At 44.0% G+C, this 13,254-nt stretch overlaps 1 protein-coding gene across 1 annotated transcript; it reads left to right on the forward strand.

The window, feature by feature from the left end:
- The first annotated feature begins 397 nt into the window (after positions 1-397).
- On the forward strand, positions 398-4,657 carry TXNIP (thioredoxin interacting protein). The gene is made up of 8 exons (XM_061408614.1): positions 398-1,026; positions 1,513-1,585; positions 1,703-1,850; positions 2,059-2,161; positions 2,295-2,551; positions 2,656-2,812; positions 2,925-3,076; positions 3,210-4,657. Exons 1-8 carry the CDS (start codon positions 777-779, stop codon positions 3,243-3,245), a joined length of 1,176 nt encoding a protein of 391 aa, XP_061264598.1. The 5' UTR covers positions 398-776; the 3' UTR covers positions 3,246-4,657.
- Positions 4,658-13,254: the final 8,597 nt, after the last annotated feature.

A 13,254-nucleotide genomic window follows, 5' to 3' on the forward strand; every position in this document is an offset into this window, starting at 1 on the left:
TGCACTCCCTGTCCTCCGCCCCATCCTAAAGTATTCTTGGAGCTCTGGGATTGTTTTTCACACGACTTGCGATTTGTGAGCCGGGAATAAACAGTCGCCTCTAAATTAATTACATTGGCTGAGGTTAGGCACGAAATTCCATCATAAGCACATTTTCTTTTTACCTCAAAATATAGCTCCCACTCCAAAAGCATCCGCACCCTCCCTTCTAAGACCACTGGCCTCGGATAGATTTTGGGGTCAGCGAAGCATTCCTTGCTTGAGCACATGGGAAGCCGCCCCTCCGCCCCCTCCTCCCAGCCCCGCAGCGATGCACAACAACCATTTTCCCCGCCAGGAGCACACTGTGTCCACGCGCTGCTGCGACCTCGCTGATTGGTAGGGCTCCTGGTAAACAAGGAGCGGGCAGCCAATGGGAGAGCTGTGCACGAGGGGAGCACGAGCCTCCAGGCCAGAGCTCGCGTGGACCTGCCTGCCGGGCTACTATATAAAGCAGTTTCCGGCTCTCAGTTGCAAACTATCGTTTCGTCTTCTGAGGTGGAACGCTTTAAGCCTGCCCGCCGAGAGCCGGAGCTTTCCTCCAGCTGTTAGAAAGAAAGAGCTTATTTTTCTCTTGCAATCTCTTGATATAACTCGCGACTTACATTTTTGGATGGACGTGTTTTTGAAAATTTAGTAGAGAATTGAGAAGTGAAAAAGTTTTAACTTACAGCAAAGGGTCCTTTGAGAGTTTTGTTTTGTCCTCATTTTTAACTGTTAAGCAAATCCAGCCCAACATGGTGATGTTCAAGAAGATCAAGTCTTTCGAGGTAGTCTTTAACGACCCCGAAAAGGTGTACGGCAGTGGGGAGAAGGTGGCTGGCCGGGTGATAGTGGAAGTGTGTGAAGTCACTCGAGTCAAAGCTGTCAGGATCCTGGCTTGCGGAGTGGCCAAAGTCCTGTGGATGCAGGGATCCCAGCAGTGCAAGCAGACGTTGGACTACTTACGCTACGAAGACACGCTTCTCCTGGACGACCAACCAGCTGGTAAGTGACCCAACTGTTTGCTGGAGGTTGAAAGCGGATTCAAGAAGAGAATTGATACGGATAAAGCCCACACTGTAGATCCTAAGTTGCTCGGGTTGTGGGGTTTGAATTTTGTGTGGCTTCTTTATCTTTTTTAGCTTTAACTTGCAAACCCCCACCCCACCCCCAAAAAAGGGTGATTTGTGCAACTTCTCAGGGTGCTGTGTTCTGCGGGTGATCCTGAGGAATGTTGACTTAGTTATTGAAAGGTTTTTATGTCTTAATAAATTGCTTGTTCTTTGCTTCTTGTTTGAGATGTTGATAGGTTGAGCCCTTCAGGACTGCAGGGCTTTGCAACTTTTTGCTCAGCGAATGCATCAGTATCTCATTTAAGAACATAAGGGGTTCTGCATTACTCTTGCACGCTGCCCAAGAATTCCTTATTGCACAGATGGATTTTAAGTGTAACAGGAGACCTAGAAGCTTCTCCTTTTTCTCTCCCTTCAGGTGAGAATGAGATGGTGATTTTGAGACCTGGAAACAAATATGAATACAAGTTCGGCTTTGAGCTTCCTCAGGGGTAGGTTATGAATTAAATGCATCTGTGATCTTATCTGTCTGTAAAAATCTTCCCCTCTTTTGATCAGTTACTCTTCTTGGAGAGCATTTTTAAATTGTTTCCTTTTTCTTGATAAAGGCCTCTGGGAACATCTTTCAAAGGAAAATATGGGTGTGTGGACTACTGGGTGAAAGCTTTTCTTGATCGTCCCAGCCAGCCAACTCAAGAGACAAAGAAAAACTTTGAAGTGATGGATCTAGTGGATGTCAATACTCCTGATTTACTGGTGAGATTCATTTTAAGAGTTTATTCTTCTGGGTTTCAGAGATAAGTAGTTAGGTTTTTAGGGCATTAAAGTGAAGCCTGTCAGGGAATCAAGTCCTTAAGTCATCAAGGTGGGAGAGAAAACCACCTACTTTAAGCAGTGGAAAGAGAAGCAGAGAAAGGATCTCTAGAGATTCTTAAAACATCTTTTTCCACTTCATTCTACATAGGAACCTGTGTCAGCTAAAAAGGAGAAGAAAGTTTCCTGCATGTTCATACCTGATGGGCGGGTGTCTGTCTCTGCACGAATTGACAGAAAAGGATTCTGTGAAGGTAAAAATCTAGTGCTTAAAATGAGAGACTCTTAAAACAGGAACTGTGGGTTTGGGAGTAAGGGCAGGAGCCAGGAACAGATTAAAAGTCATGGACTGCACTGAGCATCAGTTTTCATCTTTCTCATTGCCAGGTGATGAGATTAACATCCATGCTGATTTTGAAAATACGTGTTCCCGCATCGTGATCCCCAAAGCTGCCATTGTAGCCCGCCACACTTATCTTGCCAATGGCCAAACCAAGGTGCTGACGCAGAAGTTGTCATCAGTCAGAGGCAATCATATTATCTCCGGAACCTGTGCATCATGGCGTGGCAAGAGCCTTCGGGTGCAGAAAATCAGGCCTTCTATCTTGGGCTGCAATATCCTGCGAGTTGAATACTCCTTACTGGTGAGTGGATGGGTGGGGTTGGAGAGAGAAATTGTTCATTTGTCAAAACGATAGTGGTGTTTCTCCAGGTTTCTAGCCTAACAAACTGATGTCTTCCTTTCTAGATCTACGTTAGCGTCCCTGGCTCCAAGAAAGTCATTCTTGACCTGCCCCTGGTTATTGGCAGCAGGTCAGGCCTCAGCAGCCGGACGTCCAGCATGGCCAGCCAAACCAGCTCTGAGATGAGTTGGGTAGACCTTAACATCCCAGATACCCTAGAAGGTGAGCCAGACACATGATATTTTTTTCCCCTCTGGCCTGGGTGGGTTTGTAAAATTGTGGTTAGGCTTCTCTTGGCTGGGCTTCTTATTATCTCCATGCTTTATCTCTCTAGCTCCTCCTTGCTATATGGATAGCATTGCTGAAGATCACCGGTTGGAGAGCCCCACTACTCCTCTGCTAGAGGACACAGATGGTTCTCAAGACAGCCCTATTTTTATGTATGCTCCTGAGTTCAGGTTCATGCCACCACCTACTTATTCTGAGGTGAGAATTGTCATTTACCACTACATTTGTCCTAAGCCTTTTATAAGAAGTTAACTTCTCAGGATTTCCAGACTGGATTGTTGTGTTTTTTCTTACGCAAGCTAAAATACTCTTTTTCTTTTCTTCCTCCCAGGTTGATCCCTCCGTCCTGAACAACAATGTGCAGTGAGCATATGGAAGAAAAGAAGCAGTTGTACCTACCTGTTTCTCTTCATCTCTCTTCCTGGACTCTTTAATTTTTTAGAGACTCAACAGTCTCCACAGTGGGGTACAGGTCCACCCCAGCCTCTTGACTCTCCAGTGTGGGAGGTGATCAGCAGGCAATCTCCTGGGCCTTAAAGGGTGCGCACTCGTCCTCAGCCAGCGAGATGATGTGATACAGAGTTTTTTGCTAGATGGGTTTAAAAACACATTAGAAAAAAAACTAAGGCCCATCCCATTTTCTTGAATCTCTTTGAAAATTGAGGCATTTTCAGTAGTTTGGAGTAAGGGGTAGAAATGGCATCCTGGAATGGTGTTCCCACGGTTGAATGGAGGGGATTATATAATAGAGATATTGTTATAACAATAGATCTTGAACCTCTGCCATGTGGAGGAGAGCCAATTTAGCAAACTAAGAAAGTGAAAAGAAAAAATGGTCATGGCCAAAACTTTGGGAAAAGGATGTTCTTAAAATCATTGTTCCCCATTGTTTGTACACTTACAGAAAAAGAAAAGCCCTCCAGAATTGATTGGGTTTGGACTTTTGAGCAAGCTTCCCACGCGAATTAAAGGGGAGGAGCTCTTAAGTTTCATTGTTCAGAAAGTAGTTTTAATCAGTCATAAGGCAGTAGTAACTGTGCCCCACCAGAGGTCTTAAAAGCCATTTTTAGAGCTTGTTGCACTGTGTTCTCCTGTTGGCAAACATTTTTATGTGGGAGAATTTTTTTTTTTTCATGTGACTCCTTGGAATTGATTCTGAGGCGATGTCCTTAGCACTTTAGTTTGTGTCAAATTTGGGTTTTCCTTTCTCAGATGTAAGCTAAAACTGGTCTACTATGTCTCTAGGGGTAAGCACAATGACAGGGAAAAAAAAGTGTTACTGCTTTTGAGACTTTGTCGCAGTGTACGGAATTCTGCAGTTCTGACACTGATTACGTAAGGGTTGCTGCTATCAGCCTTGCCCACTGTGACTTCTCCAAACCCAAGGAGGAACCCTAGATAAAATGCCCCAACACTGTGATGAGAGCATCCAGATGTTGCCATGAGAAACCAGAAGGCAGATCTTCACAGAAGCCCCAAGGGCTCACTCCTGCCCAGTGTTAGGAGACAGGGTTGTTGACAGCTCCTGTCTCACTGCAGCCTCTAGCACTTGGTCAGTCACTCTCCGCCTTAGCACTTTGTTCACTGTCCTGTGTCAGAGCTCTGAGCTCGCTCTACCCTTTTCTGAAAAAGTATGTGGGCTGAAGGTGGTTTCATTTTTTGTTTTTTAATTGTATATCTTTTTGTATGAGAAAAACTATATTTTGTACTTAACCAGATATATTTTTCACCCCAGCTGGGGGTATTCTTTGTAAAAAAAAAAAAGAAAATAAAAATAAAGTTTTTTTAATGGCAAAAAAATGTTTCTCTTCTTGTCTGTAAGATAAATTGAAGTTATTAGAAAGAAAATGTGCCTAAAGGAGCTTTCCCCCTTACTTCACAATTCAGATTGTTGAAAACCCTATAGAGAAACCATTTCTTACTGATCCTAAAGACTGTAGTCAGAATGGGGGTTCGGAGGGTGAGGAGGGAAGGAATTTGAGCTACGCTGTCTTTTGTCCAATTCTGGGGTCTTCTGGTGGTCTGACCTAGTTTTCTACATCTTTAGTTAATCATTACTAAATTTCTTCAACTTTGGAGTATATAAAGCTTTTTTTGTTTGTTTGTTTAATGAGCTCCTGAAATACAGAGAAATGAATTTTGTAAGGGTATTTGGGAGGAAAGTGTTATGGTACTTTTATTTCTTATTTTGATATCATCATAGTTTCTTGGAAGTAAAAACATGGTTTATATGTAGGAAGACATAATATAGGACTAAAGAATTTTTACAATTATAAATATCAAGTTTTTTGAAGACAGATACCATTTTTTTTTAATCTCTGCAGCTCCTAGAACAATTCCTATCCAGGCACATGATCATAACTCAGTAAATGTTTGCTGAACATTCAAATCCACCTTCCTCTTTAGGGTATGCTTTACAGTTCCTGTTACTTCTTTGTAGAGTAATAACAGATTGATACCACAACTCCACCTCTAATTGAAATTATTATTATTCCTAAAGGAGTGACTTACAGTGATAAACCCTGAGATGGCAGAGGTTAACATACTTTCTGATTTCTGTTACATTTAAACTTCTGCAGACAAATCTAGTCTTAGCCTTTATTAGGAGAGGGGGGTTGGCTTTTCTGTGGATCTCCACATAATAATTCCCAACTTCAGACTCCTAAAAGTTAATTAAAAATGAAAGTGTTAGTTCAGTTGTGTCTGACTCTTACGACCCCATGGGCTGTAGCCCACCAGGGTCCTCTGTCTGGAATTCTCCAGGCAAGAATATTGGAGTGGGTATCGCTTCCTGACCCAGGGATCAAACCTGGGCTCTGCATTGCAGGCAGATTCTTTACTATCTGAGCCAACAGGGTTCATAAAATCAATGTAAATTGAATAGAAAGTGGGATTGAAAAGATTCTTTTCCAGTTCAGTCTTTGTGTCTAGCTTTCATTCTCAGTAGTTCTTTTGCGCCTCCTGTTTTTTATCAAGGCAACAGGTTCTAGCTCTGTTGCCATGGTGACTGTCACCTTCACTCTCACCTTTGCCTCCTCCATTTCTTACCTGTTCACGAATTTAGGGCCTCCTCCCTCTTTCAAATCTGTGACCAGATTTGAAACCAGGTCAAAGTTGATGGAAAAGTTTTTCTGGAGCTTGTTTTCCAGGGACTGGAGGGGTGGGGCAAGGACAAGAGCTGGCCAGAGGGCAGGACAAAAAGAAGGGGAGACCGTGGAGCACACAACTCTGGTTGTTTGTGTACACAGCCGGGCTACTGGAGTGTGATACAAGAAGGGGATAGAGAGGGTAGATAACTTACAGCCAAGGTCTGATAGAGACTTGAGCCTTGAAGGGCCAGAACATATGCATCCCCTCCTGATAGCATAATAGCTCAAATCCAACACAGTCCAACAGAACTTCTATAATGATGGAAAGGTGGTACATTTGTACTAATACAGTAGGCATTATTCACACAGGACAAGTGAGCTCTGAAATGTGTGGCTGCTTTTACTGACAAACTGAGTTTTTATTTTTGTTTGTTTTAAATTTAGTTAGCTCCATGTGACTAGTGACTGGCACAGAAAAATCTGAGGAAGGAAGGAAGCAGCTATAGCTGTTCACCCAGAGGAAATACATCCCTCCCTTAAAGCACAAAAGTCTCTACTGGACTTCCTTTTGACTTTGATACACAACTCCTACCTCACCTCAGGATATCTGCATATGGGCTCACTTAAGTAGTCTTCCTTGGGTCCTAGCCAGCTATTTCTCCATTTAAGTGGGTGGATATTTTGGGTCTTCCTTTCCCATACTCTTCTCATATGTCTATTAATTTTTAAGGAACTATAACCTACACATATACCCATTAAAGGAGATCCAGTTCTTAGTATCATTTATTCATCAGGTCTAATCTGGTACAGGAAGATTTAAAAGAAGACAGAAAGAAAACTATCTAAAGAGAGAAAATAGCTAGAGAAAGTAAAATTAGTAAGAAAAGAACTGATACTTCTACAATCAGGATCCTGGACCATCTTGATAACTCTGAACAGACTGGAAAAAACAAAGATATAATTTGGGAGGGAAAGTATGGAGAAGATTTGACCAAACACTTGGTCAATTAAAAAAAAAAAAAATAGCTAAAGGTTATGAGGTGGGCTGAAGAAGTGACTTTTGCCCAGTTTTTCCACTACTATATAGACCTTTTCCTAGAATTCCTTCCATGGACTATCTCTAGGTGACAGAATTCGTAAGATGGATAAGGAAAATGTTTTGCCGACCCTCCAGTGGCCCAGCCCTTGTCTCAAGCATCCTGAACTCAGTAGTTCTAGAGTGAAAAAAAAACAAAGCAACTTTTCTCCCAGTCTCTATTCTGTCTCTATATCCACTTCCATTTCCTAAGCTGAAAAACTCCCTGTCAGAGATATCTACAGATCCAGGGCTGTGGTCCTGGCCCAATAGGTGAGTCTATAGCCTAGAAGAAGTTCAAGATCAGCCTTCTTATACTATTAAGGAGAAATAGTATAGTGTGGTAATTAAGCACATGTACCCTGGAGTCAAGCTATCTAAATTCAAATCCTACTTCCAAGACTTAACAGACTGTATGACCTTGCAATTTGTTTAACCTGTGCTACAGTTTATCTGTAAAATGGAAAAGAATAACAGTACCTACCTTAGAAGATTGCTGTAAGGATTTTAAAAACCTATGGGAAGTGTTTCAACAATGGCAAACAAGTGCTTTTTTAAAATTTTAAATATTTATTTATTTTTGGCTGTGCTGGGTCTTCATTCTTCCCATGGACTTTCTCTAATTGCCGAGAGCAGGACCTACTCTCTAGCTCTGGTGCCGGGCTTCTCATTGTGGTGGCTTCTCTTGTAGAGCATGAACTTTAGGCGCACGGGCTTCCATAGTTTCAGCTTGTGGGCTCTAGAGTTAGGGTTCAGTGGTTGTGGCAAACAGGCTTAGTTGCCCTAAGGAAGATGTGGGATCTTCCTGCACCAGAGATCAAACCTGTGTTCCCTGCATTGGCAGGTGGATTCCTATCCACTGTACTACCAGGAAAGTCTGGAAACAAGTGCTCATTTTCTAAGATATCGCGAAGGCATATTCACCACCACCACCTTGATTAGCTCAGTCCCAGGCATGTCCCCAGAACTGTCTTCCTCTGACCTGTCATAAATAACCATTCTCTCTGTTCCTCTGAATTCCCTTCCTGTGTTGGGGGAACAAAGGAGTCTGAGAAGAGGTCGGGGTACAGAAGCTGACTCCACCTTAGTTAATTCTGTGGTGGGAGAAAGGTGGCCCATTACTGGGACTCCCGACCACCGGGCCAGGACAGGCCCTCTGCACAGCCCCATGGTATAGTTCTTTCGTACTCCTGCATGCTTCACAGGCCTCTGGAGTAACTCTGTTACTCCACCTTCTGGAAATAAGTTAATTGAGCTCTCAACTTTTCAGTACTGTGGGGTTGCCAGAGTCGGAAACGACTCAGTAACTAAACAACAACAAACTTTTCAGTACACAATTTCAGGGGAAAGATTCCCACCATTTGAAGTGATAAACTGAGAAACAGAGAGTGATGGATATACAGTGTGACACTACAAAGAACTCTCAAGACTCCTCATTTGAAGGTATTGCATTTCATTTGATTTATTTCCCTAAGGTAAATGCATGACTGAGTAGCACAAAAACCAGTGGAGGTGAGCTCCACTGATGAAGCCCAATTTAGCCAATTTAGGCTATTCCTGTCTTGTCTTGACACTTCCCTTGGTGTGACCCTGCTGTGTCCCCTAGGGAGCCTGTTATGTAAGGAGAAAAGAATAGACAGGCTCTGAAGGCTGGGGTTTTTCTGACTACCAATTGGTTGGTCATCTTCAGGTAATAGAGTGATGGGAGGAGGAAGAGGAGAGGCAGAACATGGGGATGTAACTGTGAAACCCACAGGCTTTGAGCCCTGAGATGTCACTCAGGGTCCATTCTTATTCCTTGTTGAGTGATGGAGCTGCTCACCACCTCTCCAAGTCAATCAAACAGTCAGTAAACAAGTTCTTGGAAATGTCTGGCTGGGTACCCAGCTCAGATATTTTTAACCTCTTGGATAGATGGACAGAGGAAGGATTTCAGTTGCTAGGAGGAGAGGTGGGGTTCAGGACTGTGAGAACTGTGTTTCCCTTGTATGGTTCTGTGGCTAGACCCCTCCCTCTCTAGCCCACCTGTCTATATTCCAACTTCCTCCTTCGCCTATCTAGGCTCACAGTTTCCTTCCTTCCTTCGTCTCCTGTTCTCCCGTTTCTGTTTCATCTTTCATCTTCCAGCTCTGAGGAATCTTTGATTTCTGTTTCAGATCCCAATATGTTTTTAGCTCCATATCCCTGAAGATCAGGGGAAAGGTGGTTGGGTGGTAACCAAAGGCTCCTTTGCTTTTGCTGGAGAAAATGTTGCCTGCCACTGGGTACCCAAAGGCTTCTCTTTAGTTCTACTTCCCGAGCTGTCCTGTAGGAGAGCTCCATTCTCTCCTGCAGCCTCATGAACCATACTGCCCCCAGCTCTTGGGAACAGAATTGGAGGTCTTGGAAGGCCAAGTTTGGGCCACACATACCTTTGGAAAGTAGGAGAAATGTTGGTAGAGGTCAGAGGCAGCAAACCATGGGCCCATGGGTGGAATCAGCTTGCAAGCATTTAGGCATTTCTTCAGTTTCTTCTTAAATATCAATATTTGAATTAGTTGTAAACATTAAACACCCTGGAGGAGGGCATGGCAACCCACTCCAGTATTCTTGCCTGGAGAATCCCCATGGACAGAGGAGCCTGGCGGGCTACAGTTCAAGGGGTCACAAAGAGATGGGACACAACTGAGCGACTAAGTACAGCAAAAACATTAAACAATCAGATGTCAGTAAAATCTACTGTCTGGCTCCCCCTAAAAAGTAACCATCTTTGGTAACACTGAGACCACATTCCTTGATGGCATCAACCCGCTAGAGCTAAAAAAGTTAGGCAGACTCATATTTACCAGTTCTTGCCATCCCCTATTGCATTCCACTCACCTGCTTCACTTCTTTATACCCTCGTCTGGTGTTAAGGTTTGTCTTAGGTTGTTACCTCTGGTCTAAGTAGGGCTTCTCTAGTATTTCCTCTGAAGGACCCCTAAGATTACAGAGACTGAATTTCCCCCCTGCCCCCAGGGTTCCAGAACCATCCAAAGTAACCTGTCCCAAGCCAGAAATGTCTTTGAAGTATCTGTTTTATGTTTAAAAACTACAAGTTTTGATTTATATGGCATAATATATTTGTGTAGTTTTAGTATAAGAATAGTGTATCTTCCCCCACCAAATCTTAAAAGTAAAATTGACATTCTGGAAGATGTGCCATGTGTAGTCTGAGGCTCCAAGTATATTCACCATATCACCCATTGGTAAACTAATTTCAGTAGCACGATGCTAAAGACAAGAGGCAAAAAGAGACATGGAAAGAAAGACGTGGTTAGAGAGTCAGAAAAGGAAAGGGATCTGAAAGACAATGAGTTGGAGGGATAAGTTGCTTTCTGGCTCTTAGCCACCCCTCCTGACCTAGCCCAGCCCAGCTCCTGAGAAGTTTGTAGACATCCCTGATAGCTCTGGACAGGTGTAGAGTGGTGGCTCAGGGTGAAAACCTAGTGTCAAAACAGGGGCCAAGCATGGGAGAGCTGAGGGGCCAAGACCAGCCAAGTATGGTCAGACAGGAAACATTGTCCAGGGGCCAAGGAAGAGGCTTGCAGACAGGAAGTGGAGGGCTGAGAAAAGGACTGGTCAGCATTTGTCCTTTCTCTCACTGAGCTCATCTTTGTTTCACATCCTCTTACCACCCTTGCCCAAGAAAAATGAGGCAAAGAGTTACCTTGACCTCCTTAGAGGTAGGAATTTCTTCTCCAGAATGGCTGTTTCTCTGGCCATAGAAGAATATAAGGAGGATGAGCACTAGGACTCCTTTCCCCGTCCACATGGGATGTCATCTATTCTCTCCAAGACAGGAAATATCCCAGATCTGTGTCCCTGACTCAGCTTAGTTTGTTTCCTCCACTCCTTTGGTGGCAAAGACAGGTCTAACCTCCCTCCTATTCTAGCACTATTAATGCTGTTGTTGTTGTGGTTTAGTCGTTAAGTCATGTCCAGCTCTTTGCAAACCCATAGACTGTAGCCCGCTAGGCTCCTCTGTCCATGGGATTTCCCATGTAAGAACACTGGAGTGGCTTGCCATTTCCTTCTCCAGGGGATCTTCTAGACCCAGGGATTGAACTCACATCTCCTGTGTTAGCAGTCAGATTCGGTACTTCGGAGCCACCAAAGAAGTCCACTATTAATGCTACTCTGAGTGTAACAGAGATGTTAGAGACACAATTTGGATATTTTTCCTTGTCCATTTTATACTAAGGGAAAAGGAATTACAGGGTGGAGAAGATTCAAGGAGAGGCAGGGGTCCAAGTTTTGGGAACCCCTAGTCCACAACTGAGAATCCCAGGAGGAGGAGAAGTTTGAGAATGGACAACAGTCCCAGAGTCAGAGGTCACTGGGGCACACCACCCCCTGCATTGGTCAGGACTGGGTTGAGGAATCCCTGGATTCCTTTCCCAAAAGTCTTGGTGCCTAGGCTGCTCACACTTAGCCTCTCAGGTCCTACAGTTAGGATTGGATCACTCTCTTTCCACTGACTCCCATTAGAGTTGCAGAGGGAACCTCCTTTCCCTCCAGAATACAGAACGGCAAATTAAGTCCTATTGGGGATAAGGCAAAGTCCTTTTTGAGGTGATTCTAAGAAACTAGAACTTCTTATTTCCAGCTTTCTAGTCCCAAATGATCTTGGGGAAAAAGTAAGTCTCAGTAGGGGAAAGGTCAGTGAAGAAGAGATCACCACTGTTCTGTCAGGATTAGCTAAACGAGTTATTTCTGTTTAGCTCATTTCTCCTCTTTATCCTCTGGCCAGACATACTACGTGAAGGGGATAGAGGAGACCTGCCCCATAGGCCCCTTCCTCAGTCAGAAATTCCCTAGGAGTCTCCTTGAGTCCTGGCTTGCTGGTTGTGACCTTGAACTCTTCTTCCTTGCTAGTTAATGGAATTGCTGATCCTCTGGCTATTTGGGCTGAAGCAGTTTCGTAGAAAGGACTGCTAGATGCCTGAGGTATCTTTAGCATGTCCAGCTGAAAATGAGGTGGGGAAACCCAGCGGATGGAATGAGTTCAGCAAAAGTTGGACACATCTTCACCTTTGTTCTCAGGAACATTTATGTGGATTCTTGCAGTGGATCAACAACGACTTGAAAGATTCCTTGTGGATGTCTAAATTCTGCTTCATACATGAAGAATTTGAGACTCATAGACTGGATATGACTTCCCCAAGGGCACAAAGCTATGAAATGGAGAAACTAGGACCACAAATCAGTGCTTTGCCCAGTTGAAACAGCAGCTTTCCCCCTTGGCTTAGTTCTTAAACTAGCCTACGCCTACAAGCCACCCTTCCTTCCTTTCAAAGTTCAACAGCAATAAAAATGAATTGAGGGGACTTCCCTGGCGGGCCAGTGGTTAAGACTTCTTCCATTGTGGGGGTGGCTGCTGGGCTTGATCCCTGGTCGGGGAGCTAAGATCTCAGATGCCTGGTGGCCAAAAAATAAAACAGAAGCTATATTGTAACAAATTCAATACAGACTTTTAAAAAATGGTCCATATTAAAAAAAAAGTCTTTAAAAAATGAATTGAGGAAAATATGTGTCTTTTTCTCACCAAATCATGGGTGTTCTGGGCATCCAATATTTGAGCCTCTAATTTTCTTCAGTTTCCACTCCCTATCTTCTAAACTGCATGTTGCATCTCCCATTCAGCACTCCTTCAAATCACCTGAGTCCCTGAGCCTAAACCTGCAGACCCCGATCTCAAGCTTCCAGCCCAAGGTGGGAGGGGAACAATAGGCTATGGCACATAGGGTGGGGAAGGATACGATTCTTGCCCAAGAATCTACCCTGCCTGCGGCCTACGTCATGGGCATGGGAATAATCTGTTCAACACAAGCAAATACATAATACAGGGCTGAGCAAGAACAGTGTGGGGTCTCTCTAAGTGTTTGTAAGCAATGTCTTGACCTCAGCCCTTTCAGATGATCCTCCAGAGGACTAGCAGCCCCCCATGCCATGAACTGAGCCTTAGGCTTCAGCTTCAGCCTGCCCAACAGAGCCTATGGAAAGTAGGGGAAAGGTCAATGGAAACAGTTTAGCTCATTCCTGGAACCATTCCGGAATCTGGGGAAGCTGCTGGGTCCCTTGTCTCTGGCTTTGTTCAGCAAGGTCACCTGCCAGGAAGGACAGCAGGCCAGATATGAAAGAGTCCAAGAATGGACTGATCTCTCTTGACTCTTGGTCTTTGAAGCAGTACG

This window comes from Bos javanicus, chromosome 3 (assembly GCF_032452875.1).
Source record: "Bos javanicus breed banteng chromosome 3, ARS-OSU_banteng_1.0, whole genome shotgun sequence".
NCBI lineage: Eukaryota > Metazoa > Chordata > Mammalia > Artiodactyla > Bovidae > Bos > Bos javanicus.

Coding starts and splice junctions, on each gene's coding strand:
- TXNIP (XM_061408614.1), top strand. CDS start 777: ATGGTGATGTTCAAGAAGATCAAGTCTTTCGAGGTAGTCTTTAACGAC. Junction 1,027..1,512: donor CCTGGACGACCAACCAGCTG/GTAAGTGACCCA, acceptor CTCTCCCTTCAG/GTGAGAATGAGATGGTGATT. Junction 2,552..2,655: donor GAGTTGAATACTCCTTACTG/GTGAGTGGATGG, acceptor CTTCCTTTCTAG/ATCTACGTTAGCGTCCCTGG.